We start from the raw sequence: 25,256 nt of genomic DNA on the forward strand, positions 1-25,256 counted from the left end.
AAGGTAATCAGGTTGTCCCACGTGAGGCTCACGGTCTTCATCCCCATTTTCCAGATGAGGTAACTAAGGCCCAGAGAAGTGAAGTGACTTGCCCACAGTCACACAGCTGACAAGTGGCAGAGCCGGAATTCGAACCCATGACCTCTGACTCCCAACTCCGGGCTTTTTCCACTGAGCCACGCTGCTCTACTTATTTACCTATTTGTTTATTTCTATTAATGTCTGTCTCCCCCTCTAGACTGTAAGCTCATTATGGGCAGGGAATGTGTTTGTTTATTGTAATAATGTACTCTCCCAAGTGCTTAGTACAGTGCTTTGTAGACAGTAAGTGCTCAATAAATAAGACTAAATGAATGAATGAACTACTGTTCAAAAAGAAAAAGGCTAATTCTGGGTCCCTTTCTCTTCTCCATCTAAACCCGCTCCCTCGGAGAACTCATTCTCCCCGACGGCTTCAGCCGTCACACCTATGCGGGTTATTTCCGAATCTCCAGCCCCAACCTCTCTCTTTCCCTCCAGGCTCACGTTTCCTCCTGCCTTCAGGACATCCCTTCCTAGCTGTCCTACTGACACCTCAAACCTAAGATGTCCAAAGCAGAATTCATCATCTTCCCATCTGCCAACCTAATCCTTGTCGCCCAACTGTAGACAGCACCACCACCATCCTCCCTTATTTATTCATTTATTTTATTTTATGGTATTTAATAGTAATGCTGATGGCATTTGTTAAGCGCTTACTATGTGCAAAGCACTGTTCTGAGCACTGGGGAGGATACAGGGTCATCAGGTTGTCCCACATGGGGCTCACAGTCTTAATCCCCATTTTACAGATGGGGTAACTGAGGCCCAGAGAAGTTGACGTGACTTGCCCAAAGTCACACAGCAGACAAATGTAAGAGCTGGGATTTGGACCCATGACCTCTGACTCCCAAGCCCGGGCTCTTTCCACTGAGCCACGCGTTAAGCACTTACGTTCCAGGCACTATACTAGGCGCCAGTAAAGGTAGATACAAACTAATTAGGGTGGACACAGTCCCTGAGCCACAAGGGCTTCACACTCTTAATCCCCATTTTACTGATGAGAAGTGAAGTGACCTTGCCCAAGGTCACACTGCAGACAAGTGATGGAGGCGGAATTAGAACCCAGGTCCTTCTGACCCCCAGGTCTAGACCCTATCCATTAGACTAGGCTGCCTCTCCCTGTCTCAGAAGCCCGTAATCTTGGCCCTGTCCTCAACTCATCCTTTTTTTAATGACATTTTCATTCATTCAGTTGTCTTTATTGAGCACTTAATGTGTGCAGGACACTGTACAAAGCACTTGGGAGAGTAGAGAAGCAGCGTGGCTTAGTGGAAAGAGCATAGGCTTGGAGTCAGAGGACATGGGTTCTAATCCCGGCTCTGCCACCTGTCTGCTGTGTGACCTTGGGCAAATCCTTTAACTTCTCTGGGCCTCAGTTACCTCATCTGTAAAATGAGGATTAAAAGTGTGAGCCCCGTGTGGGACAACCTCATTACCCTTTACCTACCCCAGTGTTTAGAACAGTGCTTGGCACATAGTAAGCGCTTAACAAATATCATTATTATTATTATTATTATTATTACAATACAATAATAAATGGACACATTCCCTGCCCACCGTGAGTATACAGTGTAGAGGGGCAGACATTAATAGAAATAATTGAGAGATATTCATTCATTCATTCCATAGTATTTATTGAGCGCTTACTATGTGCAGAGCACTGTACTAAGCGCTTGGAATGAACAGTTCGGCAACAGATAGAGACAATCCCTGCCCATTGAGGGGTTTACAGTCTAATTGGGGGAGACAGACAGACAAAAACAATAGCAGTAAATAGAATCAAGGTGATGTACATCTCATTAACAAAATAAACAGGGTAGTAAAAATATATGCAAAGGAGTGGACGAGCACAGTGCTGAGGGGAAGGGAGAGAGGGAGGAGCAGAAGGAGAGAGGGGGAAAAGAGAGCTTAGCTGAGGGGAGGTGACGGGGGGGGCAGAGGGAAAAGGGGAAGCTCAATCTGGGAAGGCCTCTTGGAGGAGGTGAGCTCTCAGTAGATATGTGCATAAGTGGTGTGGGGCTGGGAGCGGGTGGTGATTAAAGGGATCAAATCAGAGCGATGCAGAAGGGAGTGGGAGAAGATGAGAGGAGGGTGCAGTCAGGGAAGCCTTCTTGGAGGAGATAGGCCTTCAATAAGGCTTTGAATGGGGAGAGAGTCAATGTCTGACAGATTTGAGGAGGGAAGGCGTTCCGGGCCAGAGATAGCCCATGGGCGAGATGTCACGGGTGAAATAGATGAGATGAGGCCCAGCGAGAAGGTTAATAATGTTGGTATTTGTTAAGCGCTTACTATGTGCCGAGCACTGTTCTAAACGCTGGGGTAGACATAGGGGAATCAGGTTGTCCCACGTGGGGCTCACAGTTTTAATCCCCATTTTACAGATGAGGGAACTGAGGCACAGAGAAGTTAAGTGACTTGCCCACAGTCACACAGTCAACAAGTGGCAGAGCTGGGATTCGAACTCATGAGCCCTGACTGAGGAACCAAGTGTGCAGGTTGGGTTGTAGTACGAGAGTCGCGGGGTGAGGTCGGAGGGGGCAAGAGGATGGACTGCTTTAAGGCCAATGATGTGGAGTTTTTGTTTGATGTGGAGGTGGATAGGCAACCACTTGAGTTTATTGAGGAGGGGGAAAGATGGCCTGAACATTTCTGTAGGAGAAATGATCCGGGCAGCAGAGTGAAGTGTGGCCTGGAATGGGGAGAGGTAGGAGGCAGGGAGGTCAGCGAGGAGGCCGATACACTAATCAAGGCTGGGTAGGACAAGCGATTGGATTTATGGGGTAGCAGTTTGGATGGAGAGGAAAGGACGGATCTTAGCGACGTCGTGGAGGTGGAATCGACAGGATTTAGTGATGGGTTGAATATGTGGCTTGATCGAGAGAACCTTAACGCCAAGGTTACGGGCTCATGAGACGGGAAGGAGGGTGGCGTCGTCTGCAGTGATGGGAAAGTCATGGGGAGGATGGGGTTTGGAGGGAAGATAAGTTCAGTTTTAGTCCTATGAAGTTTGAGGTGACGGGAGGACATTCAAGTAGAGGTGTCTTGAAGGCAGGAGGAAATGCGAGACTGCCAAGGGGGAGAGAGATCGGGGCTTGAAGATGGAGATTCTTCCCTCCTCCCAGCCCCAGAGCACGTATGTCCGTATCCATAATTTATTTATTTGTATTAATGTCTGTCTCCCCCTTTAGATGGTAAGACAATTGGGGGTGTGGAATGTGCCCGCTATATTATAATGTACTCTTCCAAGAACATGGTACAGTGCTCTGCTCAATAAATATGATCAATCGATTGTGTCCCACCTGATTAGTTTTGTATCTACCCCAGTGCTTACAGCAGTGTCTGGCACATGGTAAGTGCTTATCAACTACCATTAAAAGAAAGAAAATGGAAGTGCGGGCAAGTCAGATCGTAGAGTAGCCACGTAAAATTAACTTCTCTTTCCCTGTTGTTAAGATTTCCAAGTGGTGGCTCAGTCAAGTTGTCTCCAAATGAAAAAAATTAGAAACTGATGTTTCTTTAACCGTCTTCTGCTTATTCTCTGGTAAATTGAGTGTAAAGAGAGGATCAGCTCTGCCTCCCAGAAAGGTTTTTCAGTTCCTCGGAAGATCTTTCCCTTCCCCGTCACGTTAACTTGATAGTCCCCGTGTTTTATAGTGTCACTAAATGGAGCAATGCGAGTGTGCTTCAAGTGACTAGCATTTTGTGCCGTAATTAGTTCACATGGCCGAGCAACTGATTGATGCAGAGCAGCTGTGGGCGAAGCCTTCAGACGCTCCCAGGCCCCGCGCCAGGAAAACCCATCCGCTGCACGACAGCTCGAGGACCCCTTTTGGCCAGAATGCGTTTCCACAGAGGCTAAATGAAAATCTCTTTTCCCCCCGACCCTAAATGGGAAGATCGTTGGCCCGGGTATTCCAGGAGGACCGTGGGCATTTCTCAGAGACACGCGGAGAAAAAGCAGAAGTCAAAATCTAGAGCAGGACTGTTTAAAGGCAAAGAGGGTAATCTGTATTGCATGTGAATGAACGTGAGTTTGGGTGTGGGGAGCGGGGGTGGGTGTTGGGTGGGTGTGCGCGTGTTCTGTGTTCTCGCAGACGTGGGGAATGGAGCAGCTTCCAAATGGAGACGGACGTAAAAGGATTGAGGCTCTTCGGTCTGGAAACATAAAGGCCGACCGAGGATGTGCCTGAAGTTTCCAGAATCCTGAGACGCGTTAGCAGAGCCAACATGGAACGGTTCATTCATTCAGTCAGTTGTATTTATTGAGCGTTTATTGTGTGCAGAGCAGTGTCCTAAGCGCTTGGGAGAGTACAATAGAACAACAAACAGACACATTCCCTGCCCTTAATGAGCTCGCACAGCAGATCACTGGAGATTTAACGATCACCCATCTAAGGTTGAAGGTTCAAAACAAATGATGTTGATGATGACGGTATTTGTTAAGTGCTTACTATATGCCAGGCACTTCGCTAAGCACTGGGGTGGATACTGCCACTTGTCAGCTGTGTGACTGTGGGCAAGTCACCTAATTTCTCTGTGCCTCAGTTATCTCATCTGCAAAATGGGGATGAAGACTGTGAGCCTCACGTGGGACAACCTGATTACCCTGTATCTACCTCAGCACTTAGAACAGTGCTCTGCACATAGTAAGCGCTTAACAGATACCAACATTATCATTATTATTATTACAAGCAAATTGGGTTAGACATAGTCTTGGTCCTATGTGGGATTCACAGTCTCAATCCCCATTTTACCGATGAGCTAATTAAGGCCTGGAAGTGACTTGCCCAAGGTCACACAGCAGACAAGTGGCGGAGCTGGGATTAGAACCCATGACTTTCTGACTCCCAGGCCCGGGCTCTATCCACTAGGCCATGCTCCTATAGAAATTAGAATATAGAATATTCTATAAACTATAGAATAGAATAGAAATAGAACATAGAAAATTTCCCTTGACTGGACCCAGCACGAAAGGTCAGAATTTAACCCCACCACTGGCTGGAGAAAATATCAATACGTTAATGAAACGATCAGTAAATTGAAGAAGAGAAGCAGCGTGAGCTAGTAGACAGAGCATAGGCCTGAGAATCAGAAGGACCTGGGTTCTAATTCCGGCTTCTCCACTTGTCTCCTCTGTGACCTTGGGCAAGTCATTTCACATATCTCGTGGCTCAGTGGAAAGAGCACGGGCTTGGGAGTCAGAGGTCATGAGTTCGAATCCCGGCTCTGCCACTTGCCAGCTGTGTGACTGAGGGCAAGTCACTTAACTTCTCTGTGCCTCAGTTACCTCATCTGTAAAATGGGGATTAATTGTGAGCCTCACGTGGGACAACCTGATTACCCTGTGTCTACCCCAGTGCTTAGAACAGTGCTCGGCACATAGTCAGCGCTTAACAAATACCAACATTATTATTATTATCTGGGCTTCAGTTACCTCATCTGCAAAGTGGGGATCAAGACTGTGAGCCCCATGTGAGACAGGGACTGCTTGTGTTCCTCCCCAGTGCTTAATACAGTGCCTGGCACATAGTAAGGACTTAACAACTACCAAAATTAATTCATTCATTCAGTAGTATTTATTGAGTGCTTACTGTGTGCAGAGCACTATACTAAGTGCTTGTGAGAGTAGAGTACAACGATAAACAGACATGTTCTTATTATTATTACTAGTGGATAGAGCACAGGCCTGGGAGTCAGCCACTATAATAATACTAATAAGTGTGGTGTTTGTTAAGCACTTAACTATGTGCTAGGCTCTGTACTAAGCACTGAGATGGATAAAAGCAGATAGGGTAGGCCAAGGCCCCTGACCCACATGGGGTTTACGTTCTCAATCCCCATTTTACAGGTGAGGGAACTGAGGCCCAGAGAAGTAAAGTGACTTACCCAAGGTCGCACAGCAGACAAGTGGAGGAGCCGGGGTTAGAACTCATGACCTTCTGACTCCCAGGCCCGTACTCTATCCACTACGCCGTGCTGGGTCCAGTCACGGGGAATATTCATTCAATAGTGTTTATTGAGCACTTACTATGTGCAGAGCACTGTACTAAGCGCTTGACACAGTCTTAATCCCCATTTTACAGATGAGGTAACTGAGGCACAGAGAAATTGTTACTTGCCCACAGTCACCCAGCTGACAAGTGGTAGAGCTAGGATTCGAACCCGTGCCGGGATTCGAAAAGCTCCAGCCCGAATCCGGGGGTACCTTTTCTGAGGGCCCCGGATGCCACCGAGGTCGGGACAGATTCCCCAACTTGGCAGTGATCGCAGTTGGGACGGAATCAGCACCACACGTTACAAACGAAAGGACCCTCGGCGGGATTTACGGGGTCGTATTTAAAGCTACGGAGGTTCCAAACTGCTAGGATCGAGGTGAGTGAGCTCAGGAATCAGGAGTCACAGGAATCAGGCAGCGGGCTCTTCAGCCATGAAGCTCCCTGCAGGCTTTCCTTGGGGAAGTGGGATAACCTCCCCTTCCCCACCACCCACCCCCAAGAGCCTGGGCTTCGGAGTCAGAGGTCATGAGTTCGACTCCCGGCTCTGCCACTTGTCAGCTGTGTGACTGTGGGCAAGTTACTTAACTTCTCTGGGCCTCAGTTCCCTCATCTGTAAAATGGGGATTAACCGTGAGCCTCACGTGGGACGACCTGATGACCCTGTATCTCCCCCAGCGCTTAGAACAGTGCTCTGCACATAGTAAGCCCTTAACAAATACCAACATTATTATGAACTGCCCCCCGAGCTTGGCTTTTACCTCAGGTGCCTTACAGGCAGTGAGAAATGCCTGGCCCACGTGGTCCATCTTCTGGCCTGGTCCCTCGGGTGTAGGAGGAGGCAGGAAGGCAGAGCAGCCCGCAGGAAACTGCAGACTGAGTTTTCTCTCCCAGTTTTCCATCTGGAGACCTCCGTCCTCCACCACCAGGGTGGGGCTTCCCTTTGCTGGCACAGTTACGGGAATCCCCCAGCCCAAGCAGAAGCCTGCCACAACTAGGCCCGCTTTTCCCTTCAAAGCCGTCCATCCCCTCGCCCCCTCCTACCTCACCTCCCTTCTCTCCTTCCCCATCCCAGCCCACTCCGCTCCTCTGCTGCCGCTCACCTCCTCACCGGGCCTCCTCCTCGCCTGTCCCGCCGCTGACCTCTCGCCCACGTCCTGCCTGTGGCCCGGAACGCCCTCCCTCCTCAAATCTGACCGACATGACTCTCCCCATCTTCAAAGCCTTATTGAAGGCATACCTCTTCCAAGAGGCCTTTCATGACTAAGCCCTCATTTCCTTTTCTCCCACTCCCTTCTGGTCCCCCTGGTTTGCTCCCTTTATTCACTCCCTCAGCCCCACAGCACTTATGTCCTTATCCATAATTTATTTCTATTAATGTCTGTCTCCACCTCTAGAGTGAAAGGCTTTTGTGGCAGGGAATATGTCTACCAACCCTGTTATAGCCTACTCTCCCAAGTGCTTAGTACAGTGCTCTGCACACACGGCTTATTGGGTAGAGCACGGGCCTGGGAGTCAGAAGGCCATAGGTTTTAATCCCGGCTCCACCACTTGCCTGTTGTGTGACCTCGGGCAAGTCACTTCACTTCCCTGGGCCGCAGTTCTCTCAACTGTAAAGTGGGGATTGGGGTTGTGAGCTCCACGTGGGACATATATATCTGTTCTTTCTGTATATATCTGTCACTAATTAATTAATTTCTATTAATGTTTGTCTCCCCCTCTAATAATGTTGGTATTTGTTAAGCGCTTACTGTGTGCAGAGCACTGTTCTAAGCGCTGGGGTAGATACAGGGTAATCAGGTTGTCCCACGTGAGGCTCGCAGTCTTAATCCCCATTTTTACAGATGAAGTAACTGAGGCACAGAGAAATGAAGTGACTTGCCCACAGTCACACAGCTGACAAGTGGCAGAGCCGGGATTCGAGCCCAAGACCTCTGACTCTCAAGCCCGGGCTCTTTCCACTGAGCCACGCTGCTGTGAGCTCATTGTGGGCAGGGAATGTGTCTGTTTGTTGTTGATTGTACTCTCCCAAGCGCTTAATACAGTGCTTCGCACACAGTAAGCGCTCCATAAATACGATTGAATGAATGACAGAGACTGTGTCCAATTTGATTTGCTTGTCTCCACCCCAGAGCTTAGCATAGCGCCTGGTACATAGTAAGGGCTTAACAAATGCCATCATCATCATTATTATTATTATTATTATTATTATTATCATTAGCTCAATAAATACTATTGATTATTTTCCTCCCATTCCTCTCCCTTTCTGAATTGCCCTTGCAGTTGGATCTGTACCCTTTATTCACTCCATCCTCAACCCCAAGGCACTTATTTATTTTAGTGCCTGTCTCTCCCTCTAGACTCTGAGCTCTTTGTGACAGGGAACGGGTCTATCTACTCACCCTGCTTCGGCCGTGCCTTGCACTCTAACGCTTTTTCTCTAACCCTTTTTCCTTTCTTTTCTCTCCTGTAAATAATAATGATGGTACTTACTAAGCGCCTACTATGTGCCCAGCACTGTTCTAAGCACTGGGTCAGAAACAAGTTAATCAGGTTGGACACGGTCCCTGTCCCACATGGGGCTCACACTCTTCCTCCCCATTTTACAGACTAGGTAACTGTGGCCCAGAGAAGTGAAGCGACTTGCCCAGGGTCACACAGCGTACGAGTGGCGGAGCCGGGATTAGAACCCAGGTCCTTCTGACTCCACGGTCCTTCTAACTCCCCGGCTCGTTCTCTAACCACTGAGCCAAAATTATTCGTATGTGTCCTGATTTTTCCTTTAAGTCTGGGGAGAATTCGGGCCGGGGGAGGTCCTTAAAATCTTAGACCACACTAGTTATTCTAAAACCACCTCGGAGCAGTGTGGCCTAGTGGAAAGACCCCAGGCCCGGGAGTCCAAGGGCTCGGGTTCTAATTCCAGCTTCTGTCACAGGTCTGCCATGTGACCCAGTGCGGTCTAGGCATTAGAAGGAACTGGCTTCAAATCCTGGGTCCGCCACGTGTCTCCTGTGTGCCCTTGGTCAAGTCACTTCACTTCTCTGAGCCTCAGTTACCTCATCTGTAAAATGGGAATTAAGGCTGTCAGCCCAATGTAAGGACATGGACTGTGTCCAACCCAATTATCTTGTATCTACTCCAGCACTTAGTACAGTGCCTGGAACATAAGCGCTTGTTAAATACCACAAATGTTTTAATTATTATTGTTCATTAATAATAATAGTGGTATTTGTTAAGCACTTACTGTGTGCCAAGGACTGTTCTAAGCGGTGAGGTAGATACAAGGTCATCAGGTTGTCCCACGTGGGGCTCACAGTCTTAATCCCCATTTTACAGATGAGGTCACTGAGGCACAGAGAAGTGACTTGCCCAAAGTCATACAGCTGATAAGTGGCAGAGCCTTGGACCTCAGTTTCCTCATCTGAAAAATGGGGAGTAAATACCAGTGCTCCCTCCTACTTAGACCATGAACCCCATTTGGGACATAGCCTGTGTCCCAGTGCTTGACTATCTCTTCTCCGCTCCCCAAGAAGAAAAACAACCTCAGTTTCTGTTATTATTGTTAATATTATCATTGTTGTTATTACTATCATTATTTCCTTGGTGGGAAGCTTATTTTATCTATCCCCCGCTTCTAGGCACAATTCCACTCGAGTCATGTCAGACATATCAATTTGACTGGTTCCCATAAAGATGTCCCCCGGAAGGAAAATTCAGAGTCTCTCAAATTCCTCTTACAAGCCTCTTTCATATGTCCGACCCACATTCTTCCCTTTACCACGTAAAATGCATTTTCTCTTATCACGTCCCCGGTGGAGATGAAACAGACGGGCGGCTCTCTCTGTACGTTGGCTCCCTATATTGCAAACCTCTAAATACCTCCCAGGATCTCTTCTCCAAGTTAATTTCAGTTCCTTTAACCTCTTTGCAAGGAAGTTGTTTTCCAGTTATTACCCCCCAAATCTTTTCTCTTTCCTCATCATTTTCTGAATTATCCAATTTTCTCATAAAAATTCATACCCAAATGTAGGCAGAGTGCTGTGATTGGCACGTGAGACTACCAAGATGTGCCACTTTGCCTATATATTGTATTTTTTTATGGTACTGGTTAAAATCTTACCATGTGGCCAGCACCGTCCAAAGAGCTGGAGTAGATACAAGCTAAAGTGGTTGGGCACAGTCCGTGTCCCACATGGGGCTCCCAGTCTTAATCCCCATTTTGCAGATGAGGTGGACTGAGGTGCAGAGAAGTGAAACAATAATTGTCATTATTAAGATATTTGTTAAGCGCTTACTCCGTGCACGGAGCTGGATTCAAGCAAATCGGGTTGAACTCGTTCCCTGCCCCACGGGGAGCTGGCCATCCCAATCCCCATTTTACAGATGAGGTAACCAAGCACAGAGAAGCAAAGTGATTCGCCCCGGTGGCGCCGGGATTAGAACCCAGACCTTCTGACTCCCCGGCGCGTGCTGTGTCCACCAGGCCAAACTGCTTCTCATATGGCCCACTTCTGCTTAGAACGGTCCGTGACCCACAGTAAGCGCCCGACAAATATCATCAGAGGAAGAATAACAGTTTCCGGGACAGATAGCGAGTGATTCTTGAGACCGTCGTCCTCTTTCAGTTCGGCCTTCCAAGGTCTTGTGTAGGCTGCGAACAGAAATCTGATCTAGACCGGAGCAGCCAAATGTTGACTAATGAGTCACACTCCCTTCCGCGTCACCCTGACTCGCTCCCTCTGCTCCTCCCGACCCTCCTCCCGGCAGCACTGATGTACATATCTGTCATTTTATTTATTTATATCGATGCCTGTTGACTTCTATTGCTGTCTGTCTCCCCCGTCCCCAGACTGTGAGTTGGTCATGGGCGGGGATCGTCTCCCTTTAGGAGAAGCAGCGTGGCTCAGTGGAAAGAGCACGGGCTTTGGAGTCAGGGCTCATGAGTTCGAATCCCAGCTCTGCCACTTGTCGGCTGTGTGACTGTGGGCAAGTCACTTAACTTCTCTGTGCCTCAGTTCCCTCATCTGTAAAATGGGGATGAAAACTGTGAGCCCCACGTGGGACAACCTGATTCCCCTATGTCTACCCCAGCGCTTAGAACAGTGCTCGGCACATAGTAAGCGCTTAACAAATACCAACATTATTATTATTATTATTATTTACTGCTGGATTGTGCTTCCCCAAGCGCTTAATACGGTGTTCTGCACACAGTAGGCGCTCAATAAATACAATTGAATAAATGAATGAAAGCACTTAGGTGTCTAGGGGTGGTGGCGTGGTCCTTTGCCTCGAGGAGGTAGGCGGATCTGAGTTGGAAAAAGCACAGGGTGGCTTCATGTACACATGTCTCTGCTTCCTTTGATCCTTCGTTTAAAAGCGGTCTCCCCAAAACTTTATTGAAGGCCCACCTCCTCCAAGAAGCCTTCCCTAAGCCCTCCTCTACCCCTCCTCTCCCACTCCCTTCTGCGCCGCTCTTGCTCCTTCATTCATCCTCCCTCCCATCCCCACAGCACATATGGATATATCGTTATATATCTGAAATTTCTTTTATCTATTTATCTGTTTATATTAATGTCTCTCTCCCCCTCTAGATTGTGAGCTCATTGTGGGCAGGAGTGTGTCTGTTTGCTATTGTACCGGACCTCTCCCAAGCGCTTTGTCCCAGCTCCGCCACTTGTCAGCTGTGTGACTGTGGGCAAGTCACTTAACTTCTCTGGGCCTCAGTTCCCTGATCTGTGAGCCTCATGTGGGACAACCTGATTACCCTGTATCTACCTCAGTGCTTAGAACAGTGCTCTGCACATAGTAAGCGCTTAAATACCAGCATTATTATGTTTTGCACACAGTAAGAGCTCAATAAATACAATTGAATGAATAAATAAAACAGTTCCTCAGTTGGGAGTCAGTCGGTGAGCTGATCGGATTTATTGAGCGCTTATTATGCGCAGGGCACTCAACTAAGCGCTTGGGAGAGTACAACATAAGAGAGGTGGTGGACACGTTCCCTCTCCGCAAGGAGCTTCCGGTCTAAAGAGGGCTAACCACTTAGCATCAAGGCTGGCTCAGTAAATGAGCCCCCCGGAGAACATGAGCCACCACCGCGTTGGTTTGCTTTTGACTGTTTTTGTGATATTTCTTAAGCGCCCACTATACGCCAGGCATTGGCTCAGCGTCATATTTCACCTGGCTACTCTCCTACTATATACAGCCCATCCCGCACACTCCACTCCTTTAACGCCAGACTACTCGCTGTACCTCCATCTCCTCTATCTCACCGCCGACCCCTCGTCCGCATCCTCCGTCTGGCCTGGAACGCCCTCCCTCCTCATATCCGACAGACAATGACTCTTCCCCCCTTCGAAGCCTTTCTGAAGGCCCATCTCCTCCAAGAAGCCTTCCCTGACTGAGCCCTCCTCTCCTCTTCTCCCACTCCCTTCCGCGTCGCCCTGACTCTCTCCCTTCATTCATCACCCGCTCCCCGCCCCACAGCACTCGTGTCCACATCTGCCATTTATTTATTTCAGTTAACGTCTGTCTCCGCCTCTAGACTGCTAAGCTCTCGTTGTGGGAATGTATCTGTTCGATTTTTCTGTTGGACTCTCCCAACTGCTTCCTACAGTGCTCGTCACACAGCACTCAGTAAATACGATTGACTGACCCTGTGCTCTCCGGGAAGGAGGGCAGAGCAGCCACCTCGGTGACCTTTCGGCATCCAGAGTTCTCCTGGTGTGAACTGGGGTGAGGGGTGGGATGAGGGCAGGTTTCCAGTTACTCCTCCTAGTACCCATGCGTGTCTCTGTCCCACACCATCCTCCCCGGCTGCCCTGAGTTCCCTGAGAGTCAATTGGCAGAAGGATCAGATAATAATAATAGTAATTATGGTATCTGTTAAGCGCCAGGCACCGTACTAAGTGCTGGGGTGGATACAAGCAAATAGGGTTGAACACAGTCCCCGTCCCATGTGGGTCTCACAGTTTCAATCCCCATTTGACAGATGAGGGAACTGAGGCGCCGAGAAGTGAAGTGACTTGCCCAAGGTCACAAAGGAGACAAGTGGCAGAGCCGGGATTAGAACCCATGACCTCTGACTCCCAAGCCCAGGCTCTATCGGCTACGCCCCACTGCTTCCCTGAGCAGGTTGCCTTGTGGTCCGGTATGCGATACGCTCCGTGCGAGGGTAATGAGAGAGGGTTCCTGTCCTGGAGGGGTTTTCAGTGGCTTAGTGGCAAGAGCATTGGCCTGGGAGTCAGAAGGACATGGGTTCTAATCCCGCCTCCGCCTTCAAAGCCGTTTTGAAGGCACACCTCCTTCAAGTGGCCTTCCTTGACTGAGCTCACATTGAGAAGCAGCATGGCCCAGTGGATAGAGCACAGGCTAGAAGACGGAAGGTCATGGGTTCTAATCCTGGGTCTGCCGCTTGTCTGGTGTGTGACCTTGGGCAAATCACTTCTCTGGGCCTCAGTTCCCTCATCTGTAAAATAGGGATGAAGACTGTGAGCCCCATGTCAAATGGGGACTACGTCCAAACCAGTTGTCTTGTATCTGCCCCAGTACCTGGCACTTAGTAAGTGCTTAACAATTGCCAACATTATCGCTTAGTATAGTGCTCTGCACATAGTAAGCGCTCAATAAATACTATTGAACGAATGAATCATTATTATTATTATTATTATTTCCTCTTCTCCCACTCCCATTTGGGTCACCCTCGCACTTGGATTCGCTCCTCTCCTTCATTCCTTCCGTAGCCCACAGTACTTGTGAGAAGCAGCGTGGTTTAGTGGAAAGAGCACAGGCTTGGGATATAAAGGGTATGAGTTCTAATCCCGGCTCCGCCACTTGTCTGCTGTGTGACCTTGGGCCAGCCACTTCACTTTTCCGTGCCTCAGTTACCTCATCTGTAAAATGGGGATTAAGACTGTGAGCCCCACGTGGGACAACCTGATTACTTTGTATCCCCCCCAGTGCTTAGAACAGTGCTTTGCACATAGTAAGTGCTTAACAAATACCGTAATTATTATTGTTATGTACATATCCGAAATTCATTTATATTAATGTCTGTATCCCCCTCTAGACTGTAAGCGTGTTGTGAGCAGGGAACGTGCCTGTCAACTCTGTTACACTGTAATATAGTTCTTTCCCAAGCCCTTAATACAGTGCTCTGCACACATTAAATGAAGTGACATGTCCAAGGTCACACAGCAGACAAGCATCGGAGGCAGGATGAATACCCATGACCTTCCGACTCCCAGGCCCGGGCACTGTCCACTATAAGTAATACCGTTGGCCAACTCAGATTGATTAATCTGAGTGATTAATAAGCGCTTTTAAAAATGGTATTTAGGTGCTTACAGTGTGTCTGGCCCCGTACAAAGAGGTGGGTAGGTATAAAATGCAGTTCACAGTCTTAAGGAGGAGCCGCGTGGCCCAGTGGAAAGAGCCCGGGCCTGGGAGTCAGAGGACCTGGGTTCTAATCCCGGCTCCGCCACTTCTCTGCTGGGTGACCCTGGGCAAGTCACTCCACTTCTCTGCCTCAGTTACCTCATCTGTAAAATGAGGATTCAAGTCCCGTTCTCCGTCCTGCTTAGGTTGTAAACCCTGTGTGGGACAGGGATTGTGTCTGAGTGGGTCATCTTGATCTTCCCCAGTGCTTGACATATAGTAAGCGCTTAACAAATGCAATTATCGTTATTATTACAGATGAAGTAAATGCACTGGGAAGTGAAGTGACTCACCCAAAGGTCACACAGCAGTCGGGTGACAGAGTTGGGATTAGAACCCAGGTCCTTTGACTCCCAGGCCCCGGATTCTTTCCACTAGGCCACGCTGCTTCACTTTGTTACTCCTCTTTCCTCTTTCTCCCCTCCTTCCCCCATCCCCTTCCAGTCTCAGCTGGCCAACATTATTACCTATAGTGGAGGGAGCCCAGACCTAGGAGTCTGAAGGTCATGGGTTCTAATCGGAGCTCCACCACTTGTGTACTGTGTGACCTTGGGCATGTCACTTCACTTCTCTGGGCCTCAGTTACCTCGTCTGTAAAAAATGAGCATCCAAGAGTGGGAGCCCAATCTTGGACAGGGTCTGGGTCCAACCTGATTAACTCGTATCTACCTCAGCACTTAGAATAGTGCTCGGCACATAGTAAGCGCTTAGCAAGTACCGTAGTTGTTATTATGCTTTGAAAATGGGAATGATGGGATGCCACCCCAAATTTGCCCGCCTTTCCCATCTGTCTTGACGTTTGACAAAGTCGGATGTGAGAGTGTAGCTCTGAAGTTCCCCAGAAAGTAGCGGAGATTCCTCAACCTGGATGTGGAAATTAAAATCCAGAGATCAAAAATGTGGGGGGTGGGGAGTAATACGGGGAAGGGTTCATTCATCCATTCATTGTTGTATTTATTGAGCGCTTACTGTGTGCAGAGCACCGTAGTAAGCGCTTGGAAAGTACAATTCGGCAACGGAGACAATCCCTACCCAACAACGGGCTCACAGTCTAGAAGCGGGGAGACAGATAACAAAACAAAACAAGTAGACAGGTGTCAATAGCATCAATGTTGGGATGGGGTGCCCCGACCAGTTTAACGGGGCCACCCTCCCCGGGTTGATGGTGAGGGTGATGGTATTTGTCAAGCGCTTACTCTCTGTCAACCCCTGTTCCAAGTGCTGGGGTAGATACAAGATAATCAGTCCCAGTCCCACGTAGGGTTCACGGTCTTAATCCCCATTTTACAGATGAGGCAGCTGAGGCCCAGAGAAGTGAAGTGACTTGCTCAAGGTCACACAACAAACAAGTGGCAGAGCCGGAACTAGAACCCAGGTCCTTCTGACTCCTAGGCCTGGCTCTGTCCAGTAGGCCAGGCTGCTTCCCCAGTGTGCCTCGTGCACCCTCCAAAAACTCCGGATTGCCCTTTGGTCTGGGAGCCAGAGGACCCGGGTTCATTCAATTCATTCAATAGTATTTATTGAGCGCTTACTAGAGCACTGTACTAAGCGCTTGGAATGAACAAGTCAGCAACAGATAGAGACAGTCCCTGCCGTTTGACAGGTTTACGGTCTAATCGGGGGAGACGGACAGACGAGAACAATGGCAATAAATAGAGTCGAGGGGAAGAACATCTCGTAAAAACAATGGCAACTAAATAGAATCAAGACGGGTTCTAATGCCGGCCCCGTCGCTCACCTGCTGGGTGGCCTTGGGAAAGTCACTTCTGCGCCTCAGTTTTCCCAACTGCAAATGGGGATTCAATATCCGTTCTCCCTCCTACTTCGACTGTGGGACAGGCACTGAATCCGGTCTGATGAACTTGTATCTACCCCTAGTGATTAGAACAGCGCTCGACACAAAGTAAACGCCTAACAAATGTCATAAAAAATTACTTTTTTAAAAATGGGGGGGGGTTATTTGATCCATTTCACAGTTAAAGTCTCCACCTTAACCCCAGCCAATGGTGTCTTCCTTTGGGTTTTTATTAGGCTCTCTCTTCCTCGCTCTCCCTGTTCTCCGTCTTCCACTCTCTCATTGATCAATCCATGGAGTTATTTAGTTCTTTTTATATTCTCTGAAAAGCTCCTCCAATGTGCCAGGCACTGTGCTAAAAGCTGGGATAGACACAAGATCATCAGGTTGGACACAGTCCTGGTCCCACTTGGGTCTCACAGTCTCAATCCCCATTTTCCAGATGAGATACCTGAGGCTCAGTGAAGTGACTCGACCACTGTCATCCAGCACACAAGTGGCAGAGTCGGAATTAGTAATAATAATAATGTTGGTGTTTGTTAAGCGCTTACTATGTGCCGAGCACTGTTCTAAGCGCTGGGGGAGATACAGGGTGATCAGGTTGTCCCACGGGAGGCTCACAGTTAATCCCCATTTTACAGATGAGGGAACTGAGGCACAGAGAAGTGAAGTGACTCGCCCACAGTCACACAGCTGACAAGTGGCAGAGCCGGGAGTCGAATTCATGACCTCTGACTCCGAAGCCCGGGCTCTTTTCCACTAAGCCACGCTGCTTCCCCGGGGAATTAGAACCCAGGTCCTCCTACCTCCCAGGCCCGGGCTGTGTCCTCTAGGCCATGCTGCTTCTCAGAACTTATTGAGCGCTTCCTCTGTGCAGAGCACTGTACTAAGGGATTGGGGGAGTCCACTAGAACAGAGTCAGTCAATCGCATTTATTGAGGGCTTACTGTGTGCAGAGTACTAAGAGCGTCAGAGAATCCAGTATAATAAACATATTCCCTGCCCACAACAATCTTAGAGTCTAGTATTTGTCGACACGTTCCCTGCCTAACAAGGAGCATCCTGAAGACCCCCTCTCTCCCCCTCCTCTAATAGTAATAATAATAATTATTGTGGTATTTGTTAAGTGTATACTTTGTGCCGGGCACTGAAGCAGCGTGGCTCAGTGGAAAGAGCCCGGGCTTGGAAGTCAGAGGTCATGGGTTCTAATCGCGGCTCCGCCACTTGTCAGCTGTGTGACTTTGGGCCAGTCACTTGACTTCTCTGGGCCTCAGTGACCGCATCTGTAAAATGGGGATTGAGACTGTGAGCCCCACGTGGGACAGGGACTGTGTCCAACCCGATCTGCTTGTATCCACCCCAGTGCTTAGCACAGTGCCTGGCACATAGTAAAGCGCTTAACAAATACCAAAATTATAATTATTAAGCACTGGGATGGATACAAGCAAATGGGGGAGGACACAGTCCCTGTCCCCTGTGAGGCTCATAGTCATTCAGTCATTCATTCAGTTGTATTTATTGAGCGCTTACTGTTACTGTACTAAGCACTTGGAAAGTACAATTCGGCAACAGATAGAGACAATTCCTACCCACAGCGGGCTCACGGTCTAGAAGGGGGAGACACACAACAAAACAAAACAAGTTGTCAGGCGTCAATACCATCAAAATAAATAGAATTTTAGATATATACACAATCTCTCGATCCCCATTTTACAGATGAGGTAACTGAGGCCCAGAGAATTGAAGTGACTTGCCCAAGGTCACCCAGCAGACAAGCGGTGGAGCCGGGGATTAGGACCCAGGTCGTTCTGACTCCCATCTCCCACCCCCCACCACCCCACAGATTCCCCCGAGCAGACTGCTAGAATTCATGCGGCCTTTGACCAGGTTAAATCCCCTTTATCTTCTGTTTCTGCCACGTGACAAGAGTAAGCAGAAATGCGGGGCTCCGGGAGATGGAGCGATTACGGAAGCAGCATGGCCTGGTGGGTCCGTCCGGGCCTGGGAGTCAGGAGGTCATGGGTTCTAATCCCAGCACCACCACTCGTCTGCTGTGCGACCTTGTGCAAGTCACTTCACTTCTCCGGGCCTCAGTTCCCTCATCTCTAAAATGGGGATTAAGACTGTCAGCCCCACGTGGCACAGGGATTGTGTCCAACCTGACTTGCTTGTATCCACCCTAGCGCTTAGTACAGTGTCTGGAACATAGTAAGCGCTTAATGATAATGATGGTATTTGTTAAGCTCTTAACTATGTACCAAGTACTGTTCTAAGTGCTGAGCACTGGACAAGTACCATTATCATAATTATTATTATTCCCTGTGCCTCAGTTGCCTCATCTGGAAAACCGGGATTAAGACTGTCTCTATTTGTTGCCGAGTTGTACTTTCCAAGCGCTTAGCACAGTGCTCTGCCCACAGTAAGAGCTCAATAAATACGACTGAATGAAAAAAATGACTGACCGTGAGCCCCTCCTGGGACAGGGACTGTGTCCAACCCAATTATCTTGTAATAATAATAATAATGATGTTGGTATTTGATAAGCGCTTACTATGTGCCAAACACTGTTCTAAGCGCTGGGTAGATACAGGGTAATCAGGTTGTCCCACCTGAGGCTCACAGTCTTCATCCCCATTTTATAGATGAGGTCACTGAGGCCCAGAGAAGTGAAGTGACTTGCCCACAGTCACACAGCTGACAAGTGGCAGAGCTGGAATTCGAACCAGTGACCTCTGACTCCCAAGCCCAGGCTCTTTCCACTGAGCCACGCTGCTTCTTATATCTACTCAGCGCTTAGAACAGTGCCTGGCACATAGTGAGTGCTTAACAAATCCCGTAATTATTATAATTATCATTATTACTACAGTACCCTCTAGGTCCGGAGAGGAGAGGACTCAACCGTAGGTCTAGAGCAACAGTGTGGAGCAGGGAAATGATAGCAGCTGAGGGAAAGGCTCTGGTTTTCCGCCCCTTCCCAGCCCCGTCCATTCGAAGTAGCCCGAATCCAACTGGAAGCCCGGCTATTATTAACTCTGGCTCTTTGCCCGAATCCCAGGAAGCCAGACAGGCCGGGCTCCCATAATGTGGCATTTTAATGTTAAAAACACTTCCGCGAAGCCTGAGAAACTTGGAAACGCGTAAGGCACCGGAGCGAGTACTTTCAGGGGGCCTAGGAACTCGTCGTCACCGTCGGGGTCGGCGGCCGGAGACGCCAGACACGCTCCCGAACGAACGGACGGAGCCCAAATGGGAGCCAGTTAGCCACGGACACAAAACCGTTCCGCCTTTTGGCGGAGCCGGGGCCGGACGATAAATATCCGGAGTTCGACCGGCACGAGCGCTTTTGCTTTTCCGGATCCTAGACGGGAGATACCGTACGACAGCTTATCTTGGCGAGGGGAAGGAAGGGATCGGAATGCGTCGGAAGGGAACGTTTCGGACGATACCGCATTCAGCGGCGAGCCGCTCGGCCGAGCGCGGAAAGGAGTGGAATAAGTGGGCTCTCTGGAGATTTGGCACGCTGACACCGTAGACTGTTTTTTTAAATACGAGTGCTAGTTACATGGGATTTTGCCGTACAGACCAGAACGCGGCATGTCAGCTGACACGAGTATTAGTTTCATGATGCAGTAGGAAATGGAGTGTTTAATTCCCAAACTCGTCACTCCCCGAACATAATGGTAAGATCGATGTTTCTTAGCGAACTCTCGAGCGGGTGACGGAGGCGACGTAAACTAAAAGCGGCCACGGGGGTTTTCGTCTCTTAATTTTCTTTTCGTACTATTTGGCGTCAGCGGCTCAGCAAGCCGGTTCTCTTGCGTTCGTTCACCTTCCACTCCTTCCCGGCGCCGTCTTGTGTTTATTTTCACGGATATCGAAGAACCGGACTCGTTAGTGCTGTTGTTCTTTTTTTTCCCCCCCCTCTTTTTCCTTCTGGGGCTGAAATAAAGCTTAAGCTTCCTAAAGTATTTAAGTCTTTTTATCTGTGAATAATATTGCACCCGGAGAATGAGTGGTTTATTTTTAGCCGGGGAAGCAGCAGAAGTTTTATATTTAGCAGCGTGGGGTTCCAGCGATAAGCGTGTAAAAGTGCTATGTCACGGGTGCCGGTCTAGTTTGCTTTAAAACCGAGGGGACCCGTTCCAGGCTGAAGTAAGACTTTTGGCCCAGCTGTGGGGTCGCCAAACTGATAGCGTCTCTCTCGCCGACAGAATTTCTCGCGATTTTTGCCGTGTTGTGCGAGAGCTACCTGGAGACAGTAAAGCCTAGCTGATAAAAATGGTCTTTTCTGCCTCTCATCTTGAAAAATGTCCAAATCTGCCGAATCATAGGACGTATTGCATAAATGAGTTAAAGAAAAAAGGATGGGGAGGGAGAGGGTGGCCCAGTGTGCTTTGGGAGGGTTCGGTAGCTCTTTCGAACCTCTGAAATACCCTCTTGGGTATTGGATAAATTAATTTTGGAAAGTTCTTGAGAATGTACTCTGGGAGCACAGTTCTGTCATTGGCGGGGCTGCTGTTAAGGCGCGTTTGAAATATTTTTCAATTCCGTTCATCAGTCACTCGATAGTATTTATCGGGCACCTACTCCGTGCCGGGCACTCTACTAAGCGCTTGGGAGTGTACAGTACGGTGGATTTGGTAGACACGATCCCTGCCCATAGGGAGTTCCAAGCAGATTACGGCTAGGAAAAGTAATAGAGTATAAGGATATGGCAGAAGTAAGCGCTCAGAACAGTGCTAAGCGCTTAGTACAGTACTCTGCACATAGTAAGCTCTCAGTAAATACAATCGAATGAATATGGGGCTGGGGGAGAGTATAGCGGCGCTGGGAGAAATCAACCCTCCCCTCAAGGACTTTACAATCCTCGTGGGGGTTGGGAGCTGGGACTAGGTCATGGGTTCTAATCCCGGCTCCACCATTTGTCGGTCGTGTGACCTTGAGCAAGTCACTGCACTTCTCTGTGCCTCACTTACCTCATCTGTAAAGAATGGGGATTAAGACCGTGAGCCCATTGTGGGACAGGGACTATGCCCAGCCTGATTAACTTGTATCAACTCTATAGTGTAGAACAGTGGTTGGCACATAGTAAGCGCTGAACGAATACCATAATTATCATTATTAAGAGACACTGAAATAAATTACAAGTAAGGGATGCAACAGAGTTTTAATTATATACATACAAACATATATATATATATATATGTGTGTGTGTGTGTGTTCATTCAGTCGTATTTATTGAGCGCTTACTGTGTGCAGAGCACTCTACTAAGCACTTATGGATGTGTTGTGTGTGTGTATATGTAAATACATATATAGATATATTTAATAATAATGTTGGTGTTTGTAAAGTTCTTACTATGTGCAGAGCACTGTTCTAAGTGCTGGGATAGATACAGGGCCATAAGGTTGTCCCACATGAGGCTCACAGTCTTCATCCCCATTTTCCAGATGAGTTAACTTAGGCGCCGAGAAGTGAAGTGACTTGCCCACAGTCACACCGTTGACAGGTGGCAGAGCCGAGATTCGAACCCATGACCTCTGTCTCCCAAGCCCGGGCTCTTTCCACTGAGCCACGCTGCTTCTCTATATTTACACACACGCATACAAATGTAACCGGTACCTGGGGACCGAGTGTCGAAGCTGCAGGTAGGGGAAAAGAGGGTGGGGAGATTGGAGATGAATCAGGGAAGCCTTCCCGGGGGAGATGTGATTTCATAACGGCTTCGGAGCTAGGAGGAGCGGCGGCCTGCCGGCCGGGAAATAAAAAAAATTTGCAGATAGGAGGTAGGGCCGGGAGGAAGAGGTCGGGGGCGAGATTGGATGATGATGAAAACGGGAGGTTCTCTTCGACTAATTTCCTTGTCTCTGTTCTTCTCCAGAGCTCTGGGATCGAAACTTTGGTGGAGGAGCTCTGCTCCAGATTGAAAGACCTTCAGAGTAAGCAAGGTAAGGCTGGAAGCCTTTTGAAGGCTAAGAAATAATCACGGTGGTATTTGTTAAGCACCTACTATGTGCCAAGCACTGACCTAAGCACCGGCATAGTTACATGTTAATTAATTTGGACACAATCCCTGTCCCACATGGGGCTCACAGTCCTAATCCTCATTTTCCAGGTGAGGGAACTGAGGCCCAGAGAAGGGAAGTAACTTGCCCGAGGTCACACAACAGACGTGGGGCAGAGCCGGGATGAGAACTTCATTCACTCATTCATTCAGTCGTGTTTATCGAGCGCTTACCTTGTGCAGAACACTCTACTAAGCGCTTGGAAAGTATAATAAAGAGAGACAGTTCCTGCCTACAATGAGTTTATAGTCTAGAGGGAAGGAGACAGACATCAAAACAAGTAAACAGGCATCAATATAAATAAAGAGAATTGTAGATATATGCATAAGTGCTGGGGGTGGACGGGGAGGTGGGGGGAAGAGCAAGGGGAGCGAGTCGAGGTGACGTGGAAGGGAAGGGGAGCTGAGGAAAAGGGGGCTTAGTCCGGGAAGGCCTCTTGGAGGAGGTGTGCCTTCAGTAGGGCTTTGAAGAGGGGACAGTATAATGATGATAATAATATGACAATGATAAATTTGGGAAGCAGCGTGGCTCAGTGGAAAGAGCCTGGGTTTCGGAGTCAGAGGTCATGAGTTCGACTCCCGGCTCTGCCACTTGTCAGCTGTGTGATTGTGGGCAAGTCACTTAACTTCTCTGTGCCTCAGTTACCTCATCTGTAAAATGGGGATTAACTGTGAGCCTCACGTGGGACGACCTGATGACCCTGTATCTACCCCAGCGCTTAGAACAGTGCTCCGCATATAGTAAGCGCTTAACAAATGCCAACATTATTATTATTATTATAAATAAAGGATCCAGGACTGGAGTCCTTCCGGCTCCCAGGTCCGTAGCCACTTCGCAGCGCGACTCGTAGAACACACACCAGACCCCTCCCCGCCCCGAGGGCCGATCGGCCCAGAGGGTTGACGCCTGTCACCAGGTGGCCAAACGCCCACCCGAGCGAAGAACGACAGGCCCAGGAGGATTCGGGGGCTGGCCTAGCCCAACCCTGCCCCGTGGCGTGCTTATATCCACCCCGGCGCTTAGAACGGTGCCCGGCACGTAGTAATCGTTTAACAAAGGCCACAGTTATCATTATTAATAATAAGAAGAAGAAGAATTGAAAACTGGCCCGCAGGTGGCATGACTATTTCCGGGAGGGAGTGGCTCTTTCTCAAGGCAGGCAGCAGCGGTACTCTCCGAGGGCAAGGCGGCTTGGGAAATTTCATTCATTCGGTCGTATTTATTAAGCCCCTACTGTGTGCAGAGCACTGGACTGAGCACTTGGGAAAGTACAATAGGATAATAAATGGCAACATTCCCTGCCCACAGTGAGCTCATGGTCTAGAGCAGCGGAGATTAGAAAGCAAGAAGCTGGGCCCCGGCTCGGGCAGAGACAGAAGAACCGGGGAAATGGTGATTCATTCAATAGTATTTATTGAGCGCTTATTCTGTGCAGGGCACGGTACTAAGCGCTTGGAATGTATAATTCAGCAACAGATAGAGACAATCCCTGCCCAATGACGGACTCACGATCTAAACTACGGGCTCACAGTCTAAATGACGGGACGACGGAGGGGTGATGGGTGTCGCGTGCCCCCGGTTCGTACCAACCAGGACCTTCCTGGACCCGGGGAGCCTCAGTGACACGGAGTAGAAGTCAGACCTCACCTCTGATCACCCAGGTTACTGTGGAAAGTTTTTTACTTTGTTTTACCAGCGTGCAAGGGGCTGCCACATCCACACCCTCACTCACTCCACCACCCAAGGGTCCGATACGAGTCTGTGGTCAAAGGGGCCCGTTCTGCCCACGCAGCTTCTTTCAGCTTCCAAGTGCTACTGCCTTCTGCTGCTTCCGAGTGCTGCTCTCAGCGTGCTTTCTTCTGGCTTCTCTGCGTGCCTCTGTGCCGCCTCCAGGCTCCCGGGCTACTTCCTCTGTGCGTGCCTCCAGAAGCCCCTTCGCCTTTCAAAACGAGCGCCTTTTATCTGCCTTAGGCATCGCAGCTGTGGCCCCATGTGGCAGTCATTGGCGGGTCCTGGCTCTGCCACTTATCAGCGGTGTGACTTTGGGCAAGTCACTTAACTTCTCTGTGCCTCAGTTACCTCATTTGGAAAATGGGGATTAAGACTGAGCCCCACGGGGACCACCTCAGTACCTTGTATCTACCCTAGCACTTAGAACAGAACTTGGCACACTCTGAGCATATCATCCCCCTCCTCAAAAATCTCCAGTGGTTGCCTGTCAGCCTGCACATGAAGCAAAAACTCCTCACTATGGGCTTCAAAGCCGTCCATCCCCTCGCCCCCTCCTACCTCACCTTCTTTCTCTCCTTCTCCAGCCCAGCCCGCACACTCCGCTCCTCTGCGGCTCACCTCCTCACTGGGCTTCGTCCTCGCCTGTCCCGTCGTCGACCCCTGACCCACGTCCTACCTCTGTCCTGGAATGTCCTCCCTCCTCACGTCCGCCAAACTAACTCTCTTCCCCCCTTCAAAGCCCTACTGAGAGGCCTTCCCTGACTAAGCCCCCCTTTTCCTCTGCTCCTCCTCCCCTCCCCATTCCCCCTACTCCCTCTCTCTGCTCTACCCCCCTTCCCCACCCCACAGCACTTGTGTATATTTGCACATATTTATTATTCTATTAATGTTGTGGAAAATCTATAATTCTATTGATCTATTTTGATGCTATTGATGCCTGTCTATGTGGTGTCTGTCTCCCCCTTCTAGACTGGGAGTCCGTTGTTGGGTAGGGATCGTCTCTGTCTGCCAAATTGTACTTTCCAGGTGCTTAGTACAGTGCTTTGCACACGGTAAGCGCTCAATAGATACGATTGAATGAATGAATGAGCATAGTAAGCCCTTAACAAATACTTTCCTTATTATTATTATTGTTATTATTATTATTATTA

At 49.0% G+C, this 25,256-nt stretch overlaps 1 protein-coding gene across 3 annotated transcripts in view; it reads left to right on the forward strand.

Annotated features, from left to right (window-relative positions):
• The window catches only part of KIAA0232 (KIAA0232 ortholog), a 121,007-nt gene that overhangs the window by 64,435 nt on the left and 31,316 nt on the right, over nucleotides 1-25,256 (forward strand). For 2 of the 3 annotated variants that reach the window (XM_029062496.1, XM_029062497.2), the window contains exon 4: nucleotides 22,191-22,257. In XM_029062496.1, the coding sequence (XP_028918329.1) occupies nucleotides 22,191-22,257 (67 nt within the window). Of the gene's footprint in view, nucleotides 1-19,467; nucleotides 19,989-22,190; nucleotides 22,258-25,256 lie in introns of those variants that run through there. The other variant, XM_029062498.2, reaches the window with a different exon arrangement.

The sequence above is a fragment of the Ornithorhynchus anatinus genome, chromosome 4 (genome assembly GCF_004115215.2).
Source record: "Ornithorhynchus anatinus isolate Pmale09 chromosome 4, mOrnAna1.pri.v4, whole genome shotgun sequence".
NCBI classification, from domain to species: domain Eukaryota; kingdom Metazoa; phylum Chordata; class Mammalia; order Monotremata; family Ornithorhynchidae; genus Ornithorhynchus; species Ornithorhynchus anatinus.